This window comes from Harpia harpyja, chromosome 21 (assembly GCF_026419915.1).
Source record: "Harpia harpyja isolate bHarHar1 chromosome 21, bHarHar1 primary haplotype, whole genome shotgun sequence".
In the NCBI taxonomy this organism is placed as follows: domain Eukaryota; kingdom Metazoa; phylum Chordata; class Aves; order Accipitriformes; family Accipitridae; genus Harpia; species Harpia harpyja.
Window position 1 is genome coordinate 5,873,344 of NC_068960.1, and position 26,230 is coordinate 5,899,573.

Genomic DNA, 26,230 nt, shown 5'->3' on the forward strand with positions numbered 1-26,230 from the left:
GCGGCACAGTCCCACCCCCCCCCGCCGGCGGCTGGGCCGGATGGTACGGCCCGACGGCAGCCGCCACATCAGCCCCGGGAGGGGCCCGGCCGGGCCAGGTGACATGGCGGGCCGGGGCTGTCCGCCGGGCGGGGGCGGCGAGGCCTGTGGGGTCTCAAGCGACGGGAGCGGCTTGCTAGCTCACAGCTAGCCACGTCCGGGCCACTGTGGGTCGAATATACCAGGTCGTCTCCGAGTGTTGTATTAATCCCTACAAGACCTTTGTGGGTTTTAAATAACCGTTTTCCGTGAGGTAAAATATGACGCTCGCCATCCCGCATCACCGCTGCAACGCTCCGGTTAGTGGGAGAAGCCTTCCAAAGGGGCAGAGAACCTGGCTCGACACGGCGATCTCTCGGTGCGGTGGTACAGACAGAAGGACAAGACGAGTATCTCTCTCTAGTGTTTTCCAGTGATCTGAAGGGTTACCTTGTGTAATCCTAACATCACAGTATGATTTTTAAACTGGTGAAGTTCTCTTCTCTCACGGTGGCTACCACTGTGACCAACTTTTTGAGAGAGCTGACCTCTATTGATTACACCATTACCTTAATTCTCGGGCACCTCAGGCTAATGCAAAAACATGTGGAGTGTCATTTTTTTCAGCATGTGTGCTAATACAATATATTCAAAGTGGCAAAGGGAACCTGGAATTTGTCTTGGATACCATCTTGAGGTTTCGGTGATATTTTTGGAGGAAAAAGATCAGAACAGTTCTTGAGGCATAGTTCATTTGTGTTCACTTCTGAGATGACCGCTTGCATTTTGTGTAGGGTTTTTTGGTTGGTTTTTAGCCCAGTGCTTTCAATCAAATCATACAGAATAAGAATGCCAGCATAAAAAACTTGTGGGAAGAGTAGAACAGGTATTGTACTTAGCATTTTAAATTTAGACCCTCTGTTACGTTGCAGTATCTTTCAAGTTTTGATAAAATCTTGAGAGAACGTACGTAAGAAATTAAGCCAAGAAACACCAGTGCTGTAAGTTATCAGCTAGTCACAAGATGGCATCCTAATTCCATTCAATTCAATTGGTTGAGCGTGTCAGTTGCGTATTTAAGCTACGGGCAGTGCTTATGAATGGAAATGATGACTGGTGCTTTCTGCAGTTACTTTTTTCCCCTCATTATATCATGGTAGTTGACCAAACTTTGATTTCCTGGTTTGCAGCAGCATTGACACGCTAAAGAAAATGCCGTTACTTCTCCTGCCATCACAACCATGTATTTTTCCAAATGTGAGGACATGCTGTGGTTCAATCCGTAGTCCCAGCTGGGTCCTCAAGATTACATGGCTCTTCCAGGAGCATGTATGCAGTCTCTCTCACCTGTGTTTCACCACTCTCACAGTTGCCTGTATTGTTGGAATGTGCAATTTTTGCATGTTACCTTTTCTTCCTGTTCGCAAGCTAAACTACTACTTTTACAATCACTTTGGTTGAACACTGAATCTAAATGTTGGATCCTTCTTTCCTATCTTTGCATGGTCTGCTATTTGCACTTTTCCTTACTTCACAGAGACTTTTGATTTCTCTTCCTTCCTTCCTTCCCCCTTTCCTTTCTTCTATTGAAATTTTAGTCCCTGTGCTATCTCACTGCTATTCTTTCTCTTCCAGTCCTCACTCAATCTGAGGGTGAGTGGAACAACTTTTAAAACCATGGATTTTGGCACTGGCAGCTGGAGCCTGTTCCTGTAAGTATTCCACATGCAAAACTCCTAATCAATGGGAAATTTTGGGAAAGCAAGCTAGTGGGAGCGGCTTTTTGTAACACAACTGTCAAGCCAGCAATGCCTCATGAATTTTACTGAGTGCAAGTGATCTGAGAATAGTGGAGCTGAAAGCACTGTTTCCTAAACTGAATTCTGAAGGAGTAAGCAAGCTGTTGTGGTCTGTATGAAATTTTATCTAATACTGATAGGATGTGCGCAGAATGATGCATTGAAAGGCTAGGGCCTCAGGTAGTCACGTACTTTTGCATTACATTTGTTACCTGGAACCTGCTGACATGTGCCCTTTCTTTCTTTTAGTGATTATACTTTCTTCATGCTACAGGTTTTCCAGAAGCTTTTGCTGCACTTATAGCAAATAGGGACGTGTTCGATAACTTATGTCAAGCACAATCTTTCTAGCCCTGTTGAAAAATTATTTCTGCAATTGAATTATTTTTGACAGTATTTTTCTTCAAGACTCCTCCCATGGGTTGCAAAAGCAGTCTTCAGTTGAGAATGTCTTATTTATACCAAATAAATAGTTATGCTATTAGCTTAAGTACAGACCAATCAAAAATCTATAGCTGAATGAGAACATGTTGATTCCTCCATTCATTTTCTCAAAAAATGCTATATAGGCGAAAAATTGTGTAGCGCTTAGTTTTCAGAAGTGCTGAGCATGCAAAACTCTCCACTTGGCTGCTGTATAAACATGATTTGAAGGGCCTCTCAGCTTAAATAATGCCATGCTTTTTTTAATTTTATACACAGCTTTAGTCTGCACCCACGCTTGTGGGGACCTCAGCTGAAATAGCACTGAGGCGAGAGGCAGAAGGAAAACGAGAATCACTCAAGTCATTCACATCTCTGTAGCAGCATGAAAAGTTTCAAGGGATGGCATTATGATCGTAATTACTTACACCTGAAATAATTCTCGCTTTATAACTTTCTGGTTTAGCTCTCTGTGCAGATAGTGGAGATAACTATTTATCTTCCCATGATTAATAACTATCAGGAACATTAATTAGTGAATGTATCCAATACTTTGGATATTAAAAACATAAATCATTATTATGGACTGGTAGCATCTTAATCTGGAGGTCCAGAATCTACACATATTTGTGTGTCTTGCTTGTTTGATGGTGTTTTCAGGAAAACCATTTTACAAAACATATGCCTTATTTTTCACCAGTGTCAACCATATCATTCCTGACTAATAAAGTACAGGAAGTGGGGGGGGAAAAAAATCACTAATAAAATGAGAGGCATTCATACCTGAAATTCTTATTTTTATGCAGTTTTAGAAAGTGTATTTGCATTCCAAATGCTCATATTTCTGTGCTTTCCTGAACAGGCTGATGTTTGTTTCTACCATATTTACCTTTGTTAGTGCATTCCTTCTGGTGCATAGCACAAATGCTACAACGGCTTTTTCTCTGGAAAAACATTAAATACCTACTTTAACTTATCTTCAAGAATATTTCGTAAAAATCCAAGGTTATCCAAGACGCCAAAAATGCTGAGTGTAGGAAACACCCTGATTGATTGACTAGATAGCAGGAGAAATTAAATGCCGTGGAAAAAGGTAACTCAGTGAAAGAAAATAGACCAACGTTGTCTTGAGTATCTCATCTGACTCGAAATATAAAGTACAGCCTCCCCATCTGTCGCCACGTGACTGAAGGACTGTCTTATTACCGCGACCGACAACTCATCTACTTTTCGTAGCGCACAATGAAAACTGCCTGCAGTTCACGTTCCCAATAAGCATCCTTTCCAGCCTTCAGAAGGAAAATTAATTTGATTTCGGAATAAAGCCTGTATTAAGCCCATGAGCCGATCGCTTCTTTTTCTATGCGTTAAGATGTTTGAAAGGTTTAGGATTAATCTTGCAGTGGCGTAGAAGCGCTTTGAGCAATCCCGTCGGCAGCAGAGACGGCTTACTGCCTCTCTGGGAGCCCCAGACCCCGCTGTGAGAAACCCGACGCGTTCCCGCCAGCCTTGAGCCCCCAGAACCGACGCGTGTGTTGAAGTGTGTTGCCTCATCAGGGACGTTATCGCCAAGTGCTGTCACAAGCGACGGTATTTTGCCATGTCCCCCGACGAGGAGAGCCCGGCCGAAGCCCCGTGTGCGTGTGTGTCCCTTCCCGTCTCGCCCCACGCCGTGACCGCCAGCGCGGCCCCCGCCGTCCCTTGCCTGCCGGCCGCCCCCACGCCCCGGCCCCGCGGGAGGCGGCCTCTCCCCGCCCGCTCCGCCCGCGCTGACAGGCGGGAGCTGCGGAGGAAGGGGAGGGCGGCCGCCGGGCCCCGGCCTCACATGACTGCCGCCGCGATGGACGGCGAACCGCCCGCAGGCACCGCGGGCGCCGGCACAGGTACGGGGCGGCGGGTGCCCGCAGGGCGGGTGCGGGTGGCGGGGCGGCGCCGCCCGCTCCCCGGCTCCAGGGCCGCCGCCGCCGCGGTGCCCCCTTCCCTGCCGCCGGCGGCTCGGGGAGGCTGACAGGGCTCCTGGGGTGGGGTCGGGGCCGCTCCCCCCCGCCAAAACCTGAGGTAAAAAGGCGCCGCCGTCTCCTCCTCCACCCCGGGGCGGCGGGTGGCGGGCCGGCCCCGGCCCGCAGGCGAGCTTGCCCCGCCGCCAGGCCACGGCCGGGCCTCGGCGGTGCCCGTTTCGTGGTGCCGGGGGGGGTCCCCTCCCCTGGCGAAGGCGGCCTCAGTCCCTCGGTGATGAATAAGGGGGGAGCGTTGGTGGGCGCTCCGGGACGCTGGGTTTGCCTGCCCCGGCGGGAAGGCGGGCGGCCGCCTCGCAGTGCCCGGCGGCTCGGCAGGAGGTCAGCCTGGCAGGGAGCCCTTCTGCCGGGGCTTAACGCGGGGACGGGGCGCGAACCAGAGCTTTTCCTCTCGGGAGTCGTGCGGCCGAGCGTGTCTGAGGGTGCTGAAATGACTTTCTTTCGTCTGCTTGTCCCCCGCCCGCTGAAGTGGACCCAGGGACACGTTAAAGCATGCGGGGAGAACTGAAGCGGTTCGGTAGGCACACTGTCACAGTCGGTCCCGGACGGAGGCCACGTCTCCTCCTTACTGACCCAAGCCAAAAGCAGATCTTGCATGGAAAGGAGGAAGCAGCTCCGAACGCTGAAGTTTTAAGGAGCGTGCAGCTGGATCTGGGATCGAGAAACTTGCAGCCAAATGCTGCCAGCACTTGTGAAATGAGAAATGGAGGGAGATCCTGGGTGAATTAAGAAAATAACATGCTAGGCTCGTAACAGTTAAGCTGAGGGAAACAGGGTAATACAGTTCTCCGAAGTTCTCTTAAAGTGGCTGAAGTTTCATACTGGCAATTACTGCTCTGTGCATAGTAATTTTTTCTCTCTGTTTGGAAAGAAAAACTAGTAGAGGTTACAAGTGGGTAAGCTTTATGCAGGGAAAAGTGGTTTGGTTTGATTATATTCAGGATCCAGTGTGACTGTGCTTTTGATAGGCCTGTGATGCTCCTGATGCAGATAATGCTTATAAATAAATTATTTTGGAATATTTCTGTCCAGGACTGATGTAATATATTTGGATATTGAACAGCAGCCTTTGTGGAAAAAATGTCGTACTGTACCAAAGAGAGAGCTTGTTCAGGTATGTCTATTATGGATTTACCATCTGCTTCAGGAACCTTATAGAGATAAAACAGTTGTCTCTGAGTGGAGTATTCTTGACCTGATTAACCTCCACGCTGGTGAGGGTGCTTCTCTGTCTGATCTACTCATCCTTATTTAGAAAACTTGGCTTTCTTTGACAAAGCTTGTATTGTGAACACTGAGAGAAGGTATCTAATGATCTTAGCAAAAGAAAAATGGTGCTATGAAAGCAGGAATGCTTTTATTTCTAGCATCATGATGCGGGTTCAGTCATCTTGGAAGTTTCACAGCCGTATGTAACTTTTTTGGAGATCAGCAGCTTGTCAGTGAATATTCTAGGAGGATCTAAATCTCCTGAGTAATGAGAGTCCTGACAGGGATTGTTGATTCCCACCTATGACAGCACATGCAAATGCTGTCTTTTTTATTTTGCAGGGTTAAAGTACTTTAACACAATCAAGAGAGAAGAGAAAAAGTATAATGACCAATACATTAAAGCCAGTTTTGCAAAGTCACTTGTATTGACTTTTTTTTTTCTTTTGCTCCCATTTGAGCCTGTTTTGCAATGATTGTAGGGAGCTAATCCAGGTGTGTTGGCTGGGGAGGGAGGGGGTTGTCTCCTTTTCTTCTAGTGGTAAATCTTTAACTGTGTGTGCAGCCTGTAGGCTTGGTAGGGAGGGCTGTGCCAGTTGCAGACAGAATTTGCACAGAACCGCTCTGATTTCCCCCACAATCTTCAAGTTTTAGTGGCTAGGTGCAGGTTGATGGAGAGAAATTTATCAGTTAAAGACATGTGGAACTGATACAAAAGGAGGGGAGCTTTGGTGATTGCTTTTCAACAGAATTTGAGATGTGAATGAGTTTATTCTAACTACAAAACGCGTGAAAAGACCATTGGGAGACGGTAGCGTGTGGAGTGGCACACCATTTTTTTTTAATGCTTAAATGCTAAGATCAAGTTTTTACCCAACATTATTAAGAGGGTGAGAAACGTGCAAGGAAGATGAGAAGCAAACCAAAAAGATAAGCAATTTATTCCGATGGGATTTTCTTGACCTGTATAAGGAAGGATAATTGTGGAAACTTGGCATTTTTGTACTGAAGCTAAAATGCCCTTGTATAAGTTTCCTGGAGAACAGTTGTATGTGTTATTACTTGTTGGGTTACCTTTTTGGGTGTGAATTTTTACACTTCCAACCCCTTTGTCAGAGCTGAGTGTGAAAAATGATAGTTTAGCAATCTTCCATTGTGAGCTGGGAAACTGCCCTAGTGAGGATTTGACTTTCTCTGTAGTCTTTGGGAACATTTCTCGATGGACTTTTCTCTCCTAATCCTGTTATTTCTTCAATGTGTGTAGCTCCATCTCTCTTCATTGTGTTTGCTACAGTTTTGGACTATGGCTCCGTGGCTGACTTGCAAATGGAATGTGTTCCTTGTATTCCCAGACTTGGGAAATCGCTTGATTAATCACTTGATGATCTAACAGCATAGTTAAAAGAACAGGGCACTAGGCTTAAAGTTAGTTCTTTGTTCTGTCACACAGATTTACTGTGTGACATTGGAAGGAGATAACTTGGAGTTTTTTCCGCTGTATATTTTGTGATATTTTGAGAAGCAGTTAGAGGTCTACAGCTGCAGGGGAATGCAGAAATGCTAGTGCTTTTTAATTATTATTAAATAAAGCTTAGATAACCTCACCTATTTTTGACTTGTGCCATTACTTCTCTGCTTCATCTTGAAAAGCACCAAGTGTTGAATAGCAATCTGAAACTTAGCTGGAACCCCCCCCCCCCCAGCTGACTAACCACGACCCCCCCCCCCCAAACCATAACTACCCCCAATACCTCAAAAACAAAGGGGGGGAAAAAAACCCCAAAACAACTGAAAAAAAACCCAATCCAAATAACCCAGACCAGCCAGTGCAGGCTGCGTTTTTGACATCTGCACTGAGAAAGCTGTGGTGGGTATTTTTTTGTTTTTTTTTTTTTTAAGGAGAAAACCAAAATGTTGGAGCCTGTTTTCCAACATCTAATTTTATCATCGTATGTGTATTATTTTATTTTGTCTTGTTTTGGCATTGGATAGCTTGTATTTACAAGTGGATTGTCGGGAGGGAGGAGGGAGAAGGAAGGACACTATTGCACTATCTCTTCATTAAAGTGAAGCTAAATATGACTACTTTTCTTGTACCTAGTAACAAATACAGATATCCCGTCCACATTGAACCTAGATCTGTGTATCTGTCAGCTTTGTTAGATAAAATAGACTGATTCCTTTGCATCGCTCCTTTCTAAATAAGAAATGCATGGTTTTAAATTCCTCAAAAAACCCCCCAAACAAGTTGCATACAGTTGTCTCAAAAATATGTAGAGCCCTTAATAGGAAGAAAGTTTTGTTTTGTTTTGTTTTTTTTTGGTGGGACTTCCGTTTTTCTTTTTTTGTTTCTAGGGGATTTCAAATTATGTAAGAATTAAAAGAAAAAAGTGAGGAAGGGAATCTACTTGAAGCTGTAGTTGAAATATGCACCAGCTTTCCAAGAGGTTGATGTGGACACTGAATTCTGGAATTAGAGAGGCATGTGTTTGACACAATAAGGGGGAAAGACATTTCCATAATTCCTTAGGCTTTTCATGAGAAGACAGAAAGGAAGGGGAAATGCTGATGAATGATATTTACATTACTGCTTGAGTATTCGTGGCCCAGGAGTTTGTAGTGGAGCCTTCATTTTTGCATGGGGGAGATCTGAGGTATCTGTGTACAAAAATGGTCAGTTCTCTGAGTTCCCTGTGAGTGGGATCACCTCTGCTCTGCATGGCCGTGACCTGTGATGATGGACAAGAAATCTTAGCTATTTTTCCTGAAGGCTTTTCTTCCTTTCAGACTTTCTCCTAGAAAATCTGCTACTAATATAATAAGTAATTCTATGACACCCTCTGCTTAAGTGTGTCTAATAAATTTAGCTGATTAGCACCTTGGTATAATAAAGAGTTGTTAGTAGCAACCATCTGTAAAATGGAGATAAGCCCTCCAAATTTGGCTGACAGAACTTAAATAGGGAAGGGAGAGCTGTGTTGTGATTTACCACCTATGCTTCCAGCCCTTGCATTGCCCTTCTGTACGTGCTTGCTCACGTGTAAAACCTGTGTGCAGCTAATCAGACACTTGATATTCTACTTTGGGTTTCATAAATACCTGATTTTAGAAATTTTGATCGAGGAAACTGGTAACTCTGGAGAGGGCAGATTGCCGTCTAGTTGTATGAATGGAAGTAATGAACGATGGCTGCTAACTAAAGGGTGAAATGGGTGGCATAAAATAGCAAAGCTTTCTCTTTCAGTTGTTCTCAGGATAAGTTTCTCAACTCCTTTCAGTCCAAAGGCTACCTGACTTGTTACAAAAAAGAAAGTATTATGCAGTGTTTTTGTAGTTTTTTTTCTTTTATGACCAAACAAAACTTAGGCTATGCTTTGAATGCTTCTTTAAACTTTTATTTCTTGTTGTCTGCTTGTTTGCATATGTATGCATATATATATTCTTTTTAACTTTTATATCAAATTGTTTTCAGTGATACCAGGCCACTTCCTGGTATCTTATTGACAACAGATTGAGAAACTGCTGTAGCAGAAGGCTAGCTTGCACAAAAAAAGCTCATTTTTATTTTGTCTGCTTCCCTGTGTTCCAGGGGACCATTCCATACCTCATTTCTGTATTCACTTGCTGCTCTATGTATATAAACTCTACTAGATAATGATCTGCTGAAACCAAAGGGAATGTTTTCAAAATTAGCTATTCTCCAGCAGAGAGTGCGTGATGGGAAGTGTTAAGTGTTTTGTTACAATGCATGTAAATCCTTTTGCTGGTTGAACACAGGAGCTCATACCAATGAGTTCCCACTATTGTCCACCATTCCTGGCCAGGGCTCTTGAGGCTGTTCCTGAATTGACTCTTTAGTAAGTAGAATGAAAAATGGGCTGAAGAATAGCTTCAGTATTGCTCTGCAGGGTTAGTGTTAATGCCGTGATAACTGTTTTCTAAAACTGGTTAACAGCTGTTCCAAAATCATCTTACTGTCTTCTCAGACCAATGTTTGAGGGTGTAAATTCACTCTGAGTAGCTGTCTTGTTGATAGGGAACACTCTGAGATTATTAATTAAACAGTAATTATTCAAACTTGTTTGTATGGTTGTCTGATTGGTATGATTTTACACATTTAGACAAGGTTGAGATCTAAAGAAGCTACAAAATACTTCAGGAAGAGCCAAGTGTGTGAACTGCTGATAAAGAGAAAGTATTTCCTGTAGGTGAATTTTGGAAAGCAAATTTAGAGAATAACGATGAATATTGGCAAAGTATTATAAATGAAAAGAGCAGCATGACCGAGTTGTCAAAGGACTGCCGAGTCTTGTCTAGATTTCTCTGTGGGACTTCACTCTGCAGTTGCTTTTCGGGGTAATGTGGGTTCAGATCACTGTAATGAGTCTGAGAGTCCTTCTTAACATCAGTTTGGCTGATCATGCTGCAGGTTCCAGGACTGACAGATGAAATACTGAAGGATTCATGCTTCATCCTATAAATCTTTTCTCCTGATACTATCTTTTGCCACTGGGAGTTTCGGTAGTTTACCAGACAGTGCTGAGCCCCAGTTTAGGGAACGGTTTGTGCCATGAAAGCCCCACTTTGTCTGTTGGCCAGCAGAAAGATAGAAAGCAGGGAGAGTGAATCAATAGGCAGGAGGAGTGTTGTATTAGTACAGGTTGGCACTGCTCTCAGGGAAATAGGTGGGTTGCATTTTGGCTCGCCCCTCTTTGGGAGGCTGGCTTGCAGTGACTGCCTCTGCAATGTGAGCCAGTGGTTTAGCATCACAGAGGAGTGTGAAATTCTGTGTAAGTGTGTGTGTGTGTTCACTGGAGGAGTAACAAAACCTCCTGTGTCATGTTGCATTTCACTGACGTGTGTCTTGAGCAATTAAAACCAAGAATTACAAGGGTGTGCACCCAGAGAACCGCTGCTCTGGAGAGCAAGGCTGTCTTGTGCTTTCCATAGTTCTTTTTGTGTGTATTTTTGACACTTACTCTTGATAGTGTGGTTTATTATACCTTGCTGCCCCACAAAAGGTCAGGTGGGCAAGGATTTTCCTACACTAGAAAATCTTTTGCCTTGCTATCCGTATTCTGAATTTTCTTTCCTTTTCAGTTCAGTATCTATCTGAAAAGTGGCTATACAGATATGTTATCGCTTTATCCAGCAGTATCCCATATCAACATTGAATTAGCTTGCATTATCTTACCACAAATTTCTGGCAGGTAGCTGGAACTTTTTAGAAGCTGCTACGTAGGTGGGGTTAGTAGGTGATACATAAGTCTGTTAAAGCAGAGGTGTTAAGACTTGCTTCTCTGAGTCACATTAGCAGGAATCTGAAGCCTGATGAAATTTGGGATAAGGTCATTTGTCCTGGATTTGGTTTGGTTTCCTTAAGCCGTTTTATGGAACAAAGAATGAAGTGTCTATTCTGAAGCTGTGTATATGAGGAATTGGAGATTACCTGTTTTCCGCATTTATCAGGGCCTAGAGCACATGAAGGAACAGGTGGGAGATCCTTACCAGGAGGAGGTCAGGGCTTTCAAGTAACGATATGAGTTCTTATCTTCCCTGAGTTAATCTCTTACACAGTTATCAACTTTTTGAACTATGTATCAAAGCTTAAAGAACTGGTTCTTGCTTCTATAGTGTTACTGTCTTTTTGTGTTCTCAAAATTTTTGATATGTTTAAGAAGGGATGTAACTTCTGCACAATGGTAAGGAAGGGATAATTAATACTGCCTAGCTTTTCTACGTCACTTTTCATCAATGGATTCGAATTGCTTTGTAAAAGAGCTTGCTCGCAGTATCCCTGTTAAACAGACATACACAGAGAGGAAGCAGCCCACCCGTTCCAGACTGGAGAACAGAACTCAGGTATAGACTGAATAGATTCCAGGGTTATATCCACATTTTGCACCCTATTTCTTATGTGTGAAATGAGTAGAGAAAAAGGGTTGCTTTGAAAAACAAAGCAAGCTTAGTTTACAGTTGCATAATACGTGTAGTTATGAAGTCAAGTTGAGATAATGGGCTGCAGTCATTCGATAAGAGAGTACTGTGAATCATCGTCTTTGCCCATTCTTTGATGTAGTTAGTTCTCCAGGGCCATATTCTTAAGAGCCATCTTTTTTCACTTTTGCATCTGGCTGAGAATCAGTTAGAATCTCTCTGTCCAAAGCTGTCCAGCTGTGGTTGAATTCACTGTGAAAAGCTGTTTGGTTTTTAGCTACAAGCAGTGGAATAGGTATATTTGAAAGATTTTGCCAGAGCTTGCTGTGATTGAGGAATTGTTGGGTTGGTAGCCCTTATTAGGAACCTTTTTCCCCTGCTTTTGAACTTAAGCATATTGGCATAGTAAATTATTGTAATTCACGCCCACTCTAGCATACTGCCACAGAGTTTAGTAAAATTAAGTCAAATGAAGTGTCTCCTTCCTTTGTAATGACATGTAAAATTAATGTATTAAATTTCTGCAGCACAGTAAAATAACACATTTTTTTTCCTTCCATGAGTTGTTCTAGGCAGGATCCAAAAGTGCTGAGCTAGGGTTTCGTTCATTTTGGCAGATCCTGCTGTGGTGGGAGCTGGACAGACAGGAAATGCAGGCCTCTTAGCTGATTCACAGAACAAATTTGGCCTGTGATTCTTCTTTTGCTTAGTAGAGATGTCTTTCTGACTCGGTATAATTGGTGGTGCTCCTGGGTGTTGTGAAGAGGGAGGTACCAATGTCTTGAACGTGTGCGAAGTAGCATAGCCTCCTGTGGGAGTGGCTTGACTGTTCTAGTAGTGTTGCACCACTGTGGGAGCACCGAGCAAGGGAACAGAATATTTTAAGGCTACTTCTTTATCTTATCAGGTCTACTGGACTGTTTTTCCCTTTTTGTCTTTTAGATTTGGCAAAGCCTCCAGTAAATGAACCGAGGGAACCAGAACAGTTTCTAATGCAGGCGCCCCAGGGAAATCCACTGCTGCTTTCCCACACCCTACAAGAGCTATTGAGCAAGGATAGTGTGCAGGTGGAGCTTATACCTGAGAAGAAGGGCCTTTTTCTGAAACATGTGGAATACGAGGTTTCCAGCAAGGTAATGTGAACAAGCATCTGTCTTAGTGAGAATGTATCCTCTTAAGAATGTCTGTGCAGTTGCTGTTGGCAAAGTCTTGACTAATTTGATAGATGTGTTGGGTGATGCTGGTTTTGAGTAGGCCAGTTGTATGGGCTTTCTCTTAATGCAGTAGCACTATGCTTTCTTGACCTGGGCTTCTGCAGTATGGAGCATCTTCTAACTCAGGTCTGATGGATGGCCTGCTAGTTTACTTGCTTGAAACCTGAGCTCTGTATAAAAGCAGATGTATAACATCAAAAACTGAATGTTTTCATAATGGAATGGTGTAGGCGACTGGATATTTCAAACTATTTTGAGCTAGTGAAGAAATTGTATTGGCAGTGCTAAACTGAAATCCTTTATAAGCAGAAAAGGTACTGCAAATCCTTCTGCAGAGTCTAGGCCACTTCCAGTTTACTTGCCCCAATCCTGACCTGTAGGTTCCTCTCTCGGTATAAAAGAAGATTGAAGATGGGTATCTTTTCCTTTTTATAGAGAGGCCAGTGAAATAGCTCTCCAGTAGCTTCTGTGTGTTTTTTCAAGATGGAAATCTGTCCTCTTCAAAGTAGACCATGAGCAATTTACATCTCCCAGGCCACCAAAACATCAGTTATTGAGTAGTGCTCAAATTGTTGTAGTCACTGTTGTACGTATTCAGAGACACTTTTGGGTCACTTGTCCATAGTGACGTTTGGGGCTTTAGGTGTTTTAGATTAATGTCCATAAGTTTGTCAAAGACTGTTGTGAGGGGGAAAGGGCAGACACAGTGAATGCTTCTGTGGGATTTCGAGGACTCAATGTTTATTTTTGCTTGTGATTTCAGGGCACTGGACTCAGTGACCCTGGTGGTCTCTATAGATTTTGAATTCAGGAACCTATTACTGATTCCTTTCAGTTGCTGTCATCTCTCCTACGGTTGTAGCTGTAGAATGATACTTCCTCAAAAAGAAGCATAGCTTGGCCTTGAGCTTCATCTAAGATCTGCAGCACAAATCAACATCAGATTTCAAAGCAGGCAGAGGGAGGCACTACGGGCTATGTCCGTTGCGCTCCAGTTATATGCCTCATTGCTTTATTTTTGAAAATGCATAGTGCCACAATAAGTGGTGGATGATGTGCAATGCAAATGTAGTGAGAATGAGTACAGTGTTATGTAGTCTTTCTTATTAGCTGCTCCAGTAGTTGAATCTGTGGTAAAAGTATGGGGGGTTTCTGGTTTGTTTATTTATTTATTTATTATTTGTACAGGATTTCTACCTCCTAAGTGTCTTATTCTAGCTGCTACCTAACTCCTTTTGGAATGAAAAAACCCACTTTCTTTGGCCTCTTCTACATATTGATCTAAGAAATGCAGAGTGAAGGACTAAGGCTTTAAAGGAACTTTCAATCTCTGTTTATAGATCTAACATCAGTGAGAGGTCTCTCTTTCTCTTGTGAGGTTCACTTAAAGCATCAGTCATTTGGGCTAATACTGAACATGATCTAAGACTGTTTTGCCACCTCTGGATTTGAAACTGATTCAGAGAAAGTTCCTAATAGGTAGAGCTCAGGGACTTGCCGTACTTCAAGAAAAGAGCTCTGTAGAGCACTTTAAGAGTGTGGGCACTATTTCTAAATATTCTGTCTAATTTGGAAGACCAGAGAGTTTGAGGGAGTAATGGTATGGAACCACGGCATGTTCAGGGATACTTGTAATTTCTTGGGAAACCTCTTCCTCTCCATTTCATAGTCTCTTTCATCTTGTGTGTGAATGAAATCTGACTTATGTTTTTAACTGAAAATCTTATTCTCAAAAGGACTGTAGTTAGAAGAATGCCATCTCTGTTCATAATTGAAAGGTGGCTGCCTTTGGAGTCTTCTCTCTCCTTCCCACCCTAAGGCCTCTAAAGAAAAGAAATATGTTGTTTCTGCAGTCTCTGGATGTGATTTCTTTCTTCCTTTTGTTTTTAGTGCAGCTAATAGCAAAAAAAAAAAAAAAAAAGGAAATGCTGCTGATTTTCTCCTTTTTTGTCCAGCCTGTGTATTGATTTATTTTCCCTGCTTCTTAATTGCAGAGATTCAAATGCTCAGTCTACAGGCGATATAATGATTTTGTGGTGTTCCATGAGATGCTGCTTCAGAAGTTCCCATATCGTATGGTGCCAGCACTTCCACCAAAGAGGATGCTGGGAGGTAAACCTAGGTCTTTCTTTTGACTGAAGGGGTCACGGTGCAAGCATGGTTAAGGTGATACTGTTGAAAATTAATGTTTAAAAGATCGAAAGTCTTTGCTTCTGCTTGGCTTAGAAAACAACTTTGAGGTTATAATACACAATTTGGAGGTGTGAATTACTGCCATCCTAGAAATTCCCTATAGGTAAGATATTAATGTAAAATTTCAGTGGAGTTTCTTCCCATGGAAGTTCAGTATCAAATGACTTTTTTTGGTAAGATTTGAGGCATAATTCTCATTCCAAAAGTCCAAAAGCATGGCAGAGTTGCAGGTATTGTTTTTTAGGAAAATAGGCTATGATAATCAGTGCTGTAGAGCTATGAGTGTAGAATTGCTACCATACTGTTGAACATCTGTAGTATGTATTGTAGTGTGTTGTTTTGTGAAGTGTTCAGAATAGAAAAGATTTGTGAAAATCCCATTGTTTTTCTATAGTGAGGGAAGAGTAAAGATTAAAAAAAAAAAAAATAAAAGGCTTAAACCTGCAGAGGAGCTGATTATGTAAAACCAGCAAAATTGCTTCTCCAGTGAGAGCATACTTGATTGATCCTGTTGAGTTATTGTAGGGTCCTAACTTCACACACACCTAAAAAGGACTAGTGAACAGTCATGTTAAGTAAACAGCTTCAGCACTGCCTGCTGTAGTATTACCTTGCACAGAAGCCATAGGATGCAGGCAATGGCAATTACACTTTCTCAGTTTATATACAAAACGGTGTCTTTCTGGCAGATGAACCAAATGCCTTAAAGTAGCTATAAAAAAAAGTAGCCCTTCCCCCCCCCCCCCCCCCCCCCCCCCCCGTTCTAAGAAGGAGCTTGTTGATCTGCTTAGGATAATCAATCAGAAACTGAAAACTGAGGCTGGAATCAGTGTGTCAGTTCATTCAAGTATATTTTAGCTATTAGAATAGAAACCAATGAAGTATCCCAAGACTGAAAGCATATTAAAGCTCCTTCAGGTACGTTTTTCACTAATCTGAAATATTGGCACTGGTTTTAAACTTTGATTATTTCAAATGTTGCATAACTGTATAAAATCCTGTCTCGTTTTATACTTTATCTGTGAAAGAACAACCTTTTCACTGTCTTGTCTCCTGCCCGTGCTGCTAAGCTTACCGTGTTTTAATAAATAATTGATTTCAGTTAAGGAGTCCATGTATTGCTACAGTAAAGAGGAATTGGTAAACAGTGAGTGGAGTGGGGTGTATAGTGAACTGGAACAAAGCAAAATAATAGTGCTGAAAAGCTTCAGTGGTCATATATTCTTACGATGGAATGTAAATTGTGAAGACCTTTCTTTTGGGGTTGCGAAAACCTGTCTGTTGAATTTGACCTGTTTCAGTGTTCTCAGCCAGAATTTCCAGAATTTCCACTTCATGCAACACCTGTAAGTGAAGTGACCTTCTGTGATTAATCTCAGTGGAGAGAGGATGCTTGAAAGAAACTACCAAAATACATCATTTGTCAGTCACTGTTATTTCCTTGCATTGCCAGTGTGGTGTTATTTCTGTGCATTCAACCGTGCATTTCTTCCCACAGATATCATATGTTTAAGAAAAAACTGATAGGATTAGTTCCCAAACTATGCTAGAAGTACAGTCCTAATACAGTCCAAAACTGTGTTAAGGCAGAGAGTGATGATTGCCTTTAGTCCAGTGACTCTGCATAGAGAAAAGCTGCATAAGTGGTCTTAATAAAAACTACAAACAGGAAAAAGGAAATGGAATGGGTAGTTCTTGTTTCCGAGTAGGTTAATGGACTAACAAATGGAATTGCAGGACACAGGATTTGATGGATTGGTATAGATGTGTGACTCTTGCAACCTCCTTAGTTCCAGAGCCAGATGGGCAAAGCTACATGGTTTTTATACTTGGTATGCTCCTCTACTAAGTTACACCCTTATTTTCATGATGGTCTACTTTCATCCGTCTGTCAGATGAAGAAAGATTGATTATCTGCTCTGCTCATTTTGGAGGATAGCAGCAAACTGAGACAGATCATATAGGAAGTGTGTAGATGACTACAGGGATCTCCGTGTAGGCTAAAATATGAACAAAGCAAAATCATCTGCAACCCTAATGACAGAAGAATCATTTGATGGGTGATACTGTACTAAGGATCATTATAGAGAGTCCATGCAGCCAGCAAACTCCCAACTTAAAATTGAGGCAAAAGAGTAAAATTGAGGCAAAAGAGTAATACCCTTTCATGATATGAGAGTGTTGTCATGGATTAAGTGCATTCCTTTAATTTCATTCTGTGCTGCTTTCTTTTCCTTCAATCTTATTTTAGTTGAATTTTTCATCTTTCCTGAAAAACTCCAGGAACTTTGATTTACTGCCTCACTGCAGTATTGCCAGATTGAAATTCTTCCTGTTTCAGGGAGATGAGCGGAACTTCTTTAGTTTGACAAGTAAAGATTCTGGATGGATGTACTGCAGATTGCTGTGCAGGTCTTCCAAAGTACTTTCTGACATACTGCATGAAAAAGATGGGTACTGATCTTGAACAAACAACTGAAAAAAACCCCCTTTATTCTCCTCTAGACCCAAAATGCTTAAAAGTGAGGAAGAGGGACAGGTGAAGGTACAGCACACTGAAGCTAGTTCTTCAGAATAGTGAGCAAAAACCCCATTATTATTTGTGGGATGATCACTTTGCATGTGGCAGTGATCTTTGCAGTGGCAAGAAGCAGTGTTTTGTGCTGCATTTCCCACGAGTCCCAAACAGACTGAGATCCCCTCCGGGGACCAGCTGTGGAATTGATTCAGAGGAAGAAGAATTTTTGTATGCCCACAGTTTGTAAGTGGAGGCTTCAGGCCGTAGACTTGGTTGTTTATCCTGCTTACCTGACCCACCCTGTGGAAATAACCACACATAGATATATATCTGCTGGATTTCAGTAAGACGTAAAGAACCACTTGAAGGAATATTTGTTCTGGTGGTCAATCCAAAAGATTGTTTTAGGGATCTGACAGACTATAGGTAACAGTTCTTTGGTTTTGTTGCAGTGCTTTAGCAAGGGTTGTAAGTACAAAGAAATTGCTGGACTGAGTGCTTTCTTTTTTCTCTTTCTGAGCAGCTGTAATGTGTGGTGCATTAATTGAAATTTAATGTTTCTTTCTGTAGCTGATCGAGAATTCATAGAATCTAGGAGGAGAGCACTGAAGCGTTTTATAAACCTGGTGGCTCGACATCCCCCTTTCTCAGAAGATGTGCTCTTGAAACTCTTTCTGTCGTTCAGTGGCTCAGTGAGTACTTATTAGCAATAGTCTTGAGTTTGTATATCTTCCTGTAACTGCTTCGCTGGGCACAGAGTTCAGAATTGCTTTTGGCCTACACATTGTTGCTCCCCATGATGAGAATTTTCTCTCAATAGGTATTTTACAGCTGGAAAGTGGAAGGTAATTTCATTCAATGCGAGGAGTATAGTGTTTTTGAAATGATAACTGTTCTTAGTGGAATACATATTATGCTTTTCCTTAAATTAAACCTAACCTGGGTAAAACTGTATCTGCTAAGTTGTGCCTTACTATTGCAATATATCCAAGACCTGTGTGAACTGCTTATGTGTTACTTAGTTCTTTCATGCTCATTTCATTCTGTGTCTTCTCCAGGATGTACAGAATAAGCTAAGAGAGTTGGTCCAGGGAGTAGGAGATGAATTTATGACCTGCAGATTAGCTACCCAGGCCAAGGTATGTATACAAATTTCTTGCAACATATTATTCTGGTTTAAATGGCTCTCTGCTCCAGGTGGATCAGTTATGGCGTTCGTTGAGTGATGGAGACCTTGGGTAGGAAAGAGCTGTTTCCAAAGTTTGAAGTACTTCTAAACTTGTAATTTTATTGAAAAGATCAAATAAATATTTGACTCTTAAGGGCCTGATATTTCTAGATAAATGCTTGTTCTTTAATATGATAAAGATTAAACAATGAATCCTGCTCAGAACATGTTTCTCAGTAATTACTTGCACTTGCATAACAAACAAATGCACATACTGCACAATTTAAAAGCTAATATCTAGATTGATGTCTTCGCCATGTGTTCATGCCCTCATTCTGTCTGTTGTCCTCTTCCTGTGGGAGAGTACTTTGGACTGTTACAGAGAAGTTAGTTAAAAGTTCTCCATATATTTGCTTATCCCAGTGATTAGTGCTATGGCAAGTTTTAAATATACATTCACTGTGTTCATTGAGCAATTTTAAAGCAAGTTGTTGTTCAGGTTTCTGCAATGCTAGCAGAAGGTTTTGCAACTGGAGCTTAATTCAGGCTTTTACCAGTGATACACAGGTCAAAAAGAGCTGAACTTTCAGTACATGCTTGACTTTGCCAGGCTGGCAGTTACTAGTAGCATCGGATCAGAACCGGTGAGCTTGAAACCTCACAAACCCCATTTTAACTGCATAGTAGAATTGCAGATTTTGCCAACTCTGTCTATACCCGGTATTTGAACCTCCTCCTGCCTCTGAAAATTAGGGGTATTTGTATGACATCTGACTTGGACACCTAAATTATGAAGCTCATCTCTTCAGAGTTGTTACAGCATGGCATGAGAGAGCAAGCACAAGAGGGAAATCTGTCTCTCTCTGCTGACTATATGATGTGCCCACAATTAACGTATGTGAACGTGCCTCTGATTTGTCCACTAGTAATCTCTCTCGCACTTCTTCAGGACTTCCTTCCAGCTGACATACAGGCCCAGTTTGCTGCCAGCAGGGAGCTCATCAGAAATATTTATAATAGCTTTTATAAGCTTCGGGACCGTGCAGAGAGGATAGCTTCTCGAGCCATTGATAATGCCTCAGATCTCCTCATATTTGGAAAGGAGCTAAGGTAGGCTGGGAGGAAGAGGATTTGTTAATGTGACTGTTTCTACTGTTGTTTCAGAACTCAGAACTGTTGTAAGGTTTACCTGCAAATGGTCTGGTAAGAGTGGGTATTTCAATGCATGCTGTAGGTCATAATAAAATTTTTCCTACTATAAAAGAAGAAAATGCATGCTTTCCACTAAGGTTGCATTCCATAGAGCAAGAAAAAAGAAAATGCAAGTACCCTGACGTTCAGGTACTGGTTTTATTGTCTCTTCCCCCAGTATATACACAGCTCTGCATTTGTGATTGTTCGGTAGTAGCTCAGCACTGCAAGCTATTTAGACAGATTAGAAACTCTGAACTGCTCTCTGCAAATAAGTGTATCTACTTAGTGGAATTTGTCTCCTAGATTTGAATACTACTTATCTCCTCCCTAGTGCTTTGGGCTCAGACACTACACCGCTTCCTTCCTGGGCTGCTTTGAATAATAGCGCATGGGGGACTCTGAAACAAGCCTTGAAGGGTCTGTCGGTTGAATTTGCACTTCTGGCAGATAAGGCTGTGCAGCAGGTGAGTTCTTTACTTTTTTTCTTTTTTTTTTTTTTTTTTCTTTTTGTAAAATGAAGGAGGTGCACTACTGCCTTAAGTTTCATCTTGAATCATGAGCTCTGTGGACACAGGTACTTAAAGAGTTAAGATGGAGATTGTGGTCCAAACTCACATCCTCGGCCACCAGCCTGCTTGTTCAAGCTTAAATAAAAAAACTGACTGTGTTTAAATGGGGAAAAAACACAATGGGCAAGGGGAAGGAGGGAAAAGCCTGCTTTCTTTTTTAATTTCAAATGGTTATTGGACAAGTTGTACTACTATACTGAACTGTCCAAAAGTCCTGTGTTCTGTCTTATTAATCTGCTACAGAGAATCCAGAAGAACTTATTTCTGAATCAAATTTTGACATTCATGTACTTAAACATTACATGAGAGTCATTCAGACAGAAGCATCATATTCCTGTGTAAGTGTGCAGTGTGATAATGACTGTTAGAATAATGTGAGAACATGACAGTCTGGGAAGGAAAAGTAATAGTTTTGTCTTCGCTTCTCTTCATCTCATTGTGTTAAAATACTCAGCGTGCTTTTATAGATCAGTCAGACCAGGTCTCTTTCTCCAGAGTTTATGCTCCAGAAAGCTCTATTGATACAGGAAGAAAAGATAGTATTTAGCAAAATAAAAAAACAAGTAGTGAAATGTGGCTTGGTGTTTCATCTCTGCCTTCTGATGCATGAACTATTATGGGGAACATGCAGGTATTCATAGCTTTAATGGATTAGTTATCTTGTAATAAGGGAAGATGAAAGATTGGAGGAATCTGCAAGAGCAAGAAATTCAGGCAGAGAGAGCTGAAAGGACTGACACAGGACTGTGAAACCAACTCCTCTTGTTATAATGATCACTCAATTGGAAAAGCTGTTCCTGCTTCAGTCAGGTCTTTGTTCTGCATACTGAAGACTAAACACTCAAGTGCCATCTGAAAGATTTTTGATGCAGTTGTGTAAGCGTTGATGTGCCCTGGAGAATACAGTGGAAGGCCTGCATGGTGTAAGGATGTGAAGAACTGTGATATTGGTTCTTGCCAGGCTTACATAAAATGTACTTTTTCCTTGTTTTCTAGGGTAAACAGGAAGAGAATGATGTGGTGGAGAAGCTGAACCTTTTCCTGGATTTACTCCAGTCCTATAAAGTGAGCTCTGCTGTTTTTCTGCCAGTGAGAAAGTTGTTTAGAGCAAGCTTATGCTCTTCAGAGGGTGTAACGCCAACTGGATGGAAAACTGTCTGGGAGGCCAGTTCAGAGGCAAACTGGGCATCTGGCAGAGGGAGGGGAGTGGCTGTTGGCTAGCTCTGTAGCCTTACCGGTCAGCTCATCTTGTCACGAGAACTTGCCAAACAGCAAACCCTGCAAGGAATTTAAAAATATGACTGCTTGAACTATATGGATCAGCTAACGTTTTTCCAGATTTGGTTGCTTTTGAGTCAAAGCGGTGAATTAGATTGCTACTACTTTGTTCATGGAGACATGAGTGCAGTTAAAATGAAAGAATTTTTGTTAATAATAATGTTTTGGTCAAAGGCACTTTTTTTTAGAAGTGCCTAGTGAAACTGTATGTGGCAGCCTCTCTTGACATTCCCAGGCCTGGACTGAAATAGAAGGACACTGGCAAGCTCTTACCACAGTTAATTGCCAGCACTTAATATTGAGAAGTGCGCAAAAGATGAGAGGCCTGATAAGATCCAAAATGTTGGCAGAAATGATGCTCCAGATTGCCTCTTAAGCTCACTGGTCTGGGTCCAAGCAGTTTTGTTTCTTGAATTCTTAGCTGCCAACATTTTTCTGACCTTCTTGAAAACAAAGAAACAAAAATCTGCAGCATAGAAATTACATAAAGCGTGACCCTGTGTTTGTGTTCCTGATGTACTTGGCTTGTGTGCTTGCTGTCTCTTAGCTTCCGCTGAGTACCTGTTTTTTTCCTTTTCACATAAAGGACCTGTGTGAAAGACATGAGAAGGGAGTATTGCACAAGCACCAGCGAGCATTGCATAAGTACAGCATGATGAAGAAGCAGATGATGAGTGCCACTGTGCAGAACAAAGAACCAGAATCGGTGGAGCAATTGGAGTCTCGGATTGTGGAGGTAGGGCAGATGCCTGGGAGAGCAAAGGGTGGTACTGGACTCCTATAATGGTGCCGCTATGTAGCTCACTCATATTTGCAGAAAGCCATTAGACTGAAAAGGTAACCTGTACTTTGGGTAATTTGAGCTGCCTGCTGTGCTACACGGAAAACGTGTTTGTTTTCCTCAACACTTATTACTGGCTCTTTGGCAACATGTCATTTGCAGGAGCTGTGGAAAGCAGCAGTCTGCATGATGGAAAGTGCAGTTGCTGTCATATCAAATCGGTCCAGGAACTGCCTTTTTACGTTTTTGGTATGTGTTTGAATTGCTAGTATGGTGAGGAATGCTGTTTTCTCCTGCTGCAAGTGAACCTCCTTGGCACCCTCTTCCTGGCAATGTATTTCACTGAATTCCTCTTCTTTCAGCAAGAAAATGCTATCCTAACCATGGAGCTGCGGAATTACTTCTCTCTGTATTGCCTGCATCAGGAGACACAGCTTATCCACATCTATCTGCCTCTCACGTCTCACATTTTGGGGGCCTTTGTCAACTCCCAGATCCAGGGTCACAAAGAGGTGAGTTCTTCTGGACTGTATTCTTTTTCCCCAAATACGAGTAAGAATTTGAATGTATTTTTTTTCACCTGTGGGCCTTCCTTCTTTAATCATTTGTCCTGCTGGGTTCTTTCATAACTTCTTAAGTCATCTAAGGTCTTTCCAATTTGGGGTGAGGATCAAGGCTGGCCTCTAACCCCTCTAAAAGACTGTATCTTCTTGCAGCAAGTTGCTGTGTTTTTCTTTTTTTCTTCTTCTCTCATCTGCAGATGGCCTTACCCTAGAGGCAGTTGAAGAAGACTCAACCTTTAAATAACTAGCTATCGTGTAATGAATGATGTGTGTTTGCTAGGTGAATGTGGTTTTTGTTGTGCTACACAGAAATTATATGACAAGGAACAACTTCCTTGTTTTTGCTCTAAATTCAAGAGCTCCTTTTTGTTAACCCTTAAATATGACCTTCAGCATTCCCCACATACAGACTTTCTTGCATTCTTTATATTAGAAAGGTCTCTCCTCCTTCAGCTCCTTTCCTTCCCTGCAGTGAAGGAATTTGACGAAGGTATGGGAAATCTCCCTTCCATGCATGCTCAGTAAAGTGTTCAGAGAGCTGCATTATAGTACCAGTCTGAAAGGGACAATCTGGGTCCGCTGGACTTTCCCAAAGTACTTCAGCAAATTTATGTTGTGCTTTTGAGTACTCTGAAACTGCTGCCAAAATACAGTGTGGTGAGGTGATTGCCTACCGTGTTGTCATGTCTGTTTTCTCTCCTTTTCCACTCACAGATGAGTAAAGTTTGGAATGAATTGAAGCCGAAGTTGAGCTGCCTTTTTGTGGGATCTAGCAATATGCCAACTCCACCATTGTCACCTCCAGAGGGAAACTTCTTCTCCAATTAATGCTCTGAGCATCTAGCATGGAGCAAGAAGTGCAATCAAGGAAGGGGTGGGACCTCTACCTCCAGATGTTAGAATGAATCCTCCAAACAGCTATTTTTTTTTTATTTTTTAATTCCGCTGCTTTGAGCTGCTCTCTGATTTAGATGGACTGGATATGGGGCAGAACATACAGATACAAAGACAATCTCTTAATTTTGAAATGCTCTGGGGCAGAGCTGATGTTCATTATCCTGCAGACACTCTTCGTGGGGTCAGGGTGTGACCTGGTGCAGTGAGTGCTGCAGTGTTGTTGCTGATGCCTCTGCATCTTGTACTAACAGTCCTCCAGTAATGTTTATCTGCACACATGCTGACACATCTCTGCGCACCTCTGAAGTGCTGAGATGAACAGGATATGTGAAGCACTGGCTTGTGATAGAGATGGATTGCCTTTTAAGCTTGGGAGGGCCTGTGTTAGGGGCATATGTGCATAAGGAAAGCTGAAAGCTGTCCCATTGATAGGTGTCTGGATTTGATTTCTTACTGGTAAACTTTAGCACAAAATATGTGAATGAAGTGGTTGGAGTCACTAACCCAGCTGGGTAGGGGTTAGTGCTGCTGCGTGACAGTAATTTTCCCGGTGAGGCTAGGCAGACTGTATCGTCACTGTGTTTCAGTTCACGGTTGCAGGGCAGCCTAGGGACTTGCTCATACTTTTCAGTTTGGGGCCAAAGACCAACTGGGTTCAGGAACTCCTCTGAGTTTGCCTGGCATAAATGAGAACATAATTGAATAAAACACTCCTTAATTGTAAACCACTCATATGAGCAGAACAGCTACAAGGTAGCTTGTTTATTTTCTTCTGGAGGTTCTGACATCAATCTGTTTAGTAGCTGTTTAGGACTATTGGAGAGCTGCTGACCCAAAGGCTGGTGTTTTCTTTGGTCTAATATCAGAGTATCCTGTTACACCAGCAGGCTGGGACACAAGGTTGATAAAGTTCATTAGCAAAAAAAATCAGTATTTATCAGGATGTTACTGTCATTTTTTTTTTTTTCTGGCTGTGGGTAGCATTGGAGTGTGTTTGTGAAGGAGAGAAGACAAATAAGTGACAGTTCTCTATCTCTCAAAAAATAGCACAGTGCTTGGTAATGGGGTTTTCAGAATGATTTGTGATTGTGATAAAGGGACTAAACATTCTCCATGTTTCACTTTGTATCTCTGGTGACTTTCCCTCACAAAGCAAAGGGTAGGGGGAGGAGAAATTGCATGTCACGTTACCTTAGGGGAAATTGTGCATATCCTCCAGAGAAACTGATAATTGAACAAACTGCAAACATATGCAACAAAACTCTACATGAACAGGACTCCCCTGAACCTAACTTCTGTGGGGCCAAAATAGCTGCCAAAGGGCAATCTGAAACTTGGTTTTCTGAGCATTTTCTTTGAGTGGGTAAAAAGGAAGCACATTAACAAGGATGAGTGCTTGCTGTCAAACTGGAACCGTTACAGTATTTTCCCATTAGGAGCTTCCCCATTAGCAGGAACTATATTTAAATCCTCCAATCACAACAGCTTTTTTCTTTTTTCTTTTTTTTTTTTATTAATTTAGAAAATTCAGTGCAACATGAACTTCCTAGTCTAGGTGGAAATTATGGGTTAGTTTCTTCAGATAGGAGCAAGATAATAAGTTACTTGCCCAGTTTCATGAGACGGGTATAACCGTTACACATGCCCCTCAAAATGTGGTAAAGTGCACTTATGTGGGTGAATTTCTTGGGTGCTGGGCCTTAAGGAGTGTGTAGGGTGTCTTGTTTAACAACCTAGCTCAGAATGCATTGTTAAGAGCTTTTTATAGCAATTCAAATGTTAACTCTCTTCTGACTCTTTCCTCCTGCGTGTTGGCCTTGTCCAGTGAGACAGATTAACTGCAGATGGCTGTGACAGATTTGATTCTCTCTCCTGAAGATTGCCAAAGTGATGCAGAAGAGATTCTGCTCACAAGCCAGAGCAAACTGGCTGAGGAGGGAAGTGTTTCTACAGTACAGTAACAAAGAATATACTATCTCAAGAATGGCACAAAAGGTTTTTCTGCTTGACCTTGTCTTGATTAGGAAGATAGTTTGTGGTTAAAGTGCGGAAAGCATGTCACCATATTTTTAAACACTCTTCACTCCTAGCATCTTTAGAAGGTGCTGGCTGGTTATGGCCTACCATTTTCTTACTCCTAGTACCCATCCTCCCTCATTTAGCCTTGTTTGCCTGATGCAGTGAACCGTCAAGTTAAGAAAATACCGTATGTTTTGGGGCAAGATGTAATACCTACATGATGGATCTTCTGCGTAACTTGTCTGGCTGGGGTAGATGACTGGCCTGTGTTCTGTAGGAGCACTTGCAAAGTATTAGCCGGAAGGGAACTTTGCACTTCTCACATTTAGAAAAAAGTTACAATTTTGGACTTTATTTAAAAACAAAAAAACAAACATCAAAACCACATTTGGGCTTTAGACTAACTCCTCCTTCCTGTTCTCCTTCAAAGCAAGT

The 26,230-nt window shown here is 42.1% G+C and overlaps 1 protein-coding gene and 1 long non-coding RNA gene across 4 annotated transcripts; both read left to right on the forward strand.

Moving 5' to 3' along the window:
- Positions 1 to 35: 35 nt before the first annotated feature.
- LOC128134955 (uncharacterized) lies at positions 36 to 3,583 on the forward strand. 2 transcript variants are annotated; one of them, XR_008232885.1, is made up of 2 exons: positions 36 to 1,730; positions 2,067 to 3,583. It is a non-coding gene; the product is annotated as an uncharacterized LOC128134955 (long non-coding RNA). The 2 variants fall into 2 exon arrangements; XR_008232884.1 differs by having other exon boundaries at positions 2,520 to 3,583.
- A 439-nt stretch (positions 3,584 to 4,022) lies between these two features.
- On the forward strand, positions 4,023 to 24,885 carry SNX8 (sorting nexin 8). Of its 2 annotated transcripts, XM_052772842.1 has the most exons (12): positions 4,035 to 4,123; positions 5,288 to 5,369; positions 12,344 to 12,534; positions 14,610 to 14,727; positions 17,897 to 18,018; positions 18,385 to 18,465; positions 19,444 to 19,604; positions 20,020 to 20,152; positions 21,254 to 21,322; positions 22,122 to 22,271; positions 22,679 to 22,828; positions 23,594 to 24,885. In XM_052772842.1, exons 2-12 carry the CDS (start codon positions 5,336 to 5,338, stop codon positions 23,705 to 23,707), a joined length of 1,323 nt encoding a protein of 440 aa, XP_052628802.1. In that variant the 5' UTR covers positions 4,035 to 4,123; positions 5,288 to 5,335; the 3' UTR covers positions 23,708 to 24,885. The 2 variants fall into 2 exon arrangements, with proteins under 2 accessions (XP_052628801.1, XP_052628802.1); XM_052772841.1 differs by lacking the exon at positions 5,288 to 5,369 and having other exon boundaries at positions 4,023 to 4,123.
- The last annotated feature ends 1,345 nt before the right edge of the window (positions 24,886 to 26,230 follow it).

Coding starts and splice junctions, on each gene's coding strand:
- SNX8 (XM_052772841.1), top strand. CDS start 4,066: ATGACTGCCGCCGCGATGGACGGCGAACCGCCCGCAGGCACCGCGGGC. Junction 14,728..17,896: donor ACCAAAGAGGATGCTGGGAG/GTAAACCTAGGT, acceptor TTCTTTCTGTAG/CTGATCGAGAATTCATAGAA. Junction 19,605..20,019: donor ATATTTGGAAAGGAGCTAAG/GTAGGCTGGGAG, acceptor TCTCCTCCCTAG/TGCTTTGGGCTCAGACACTA.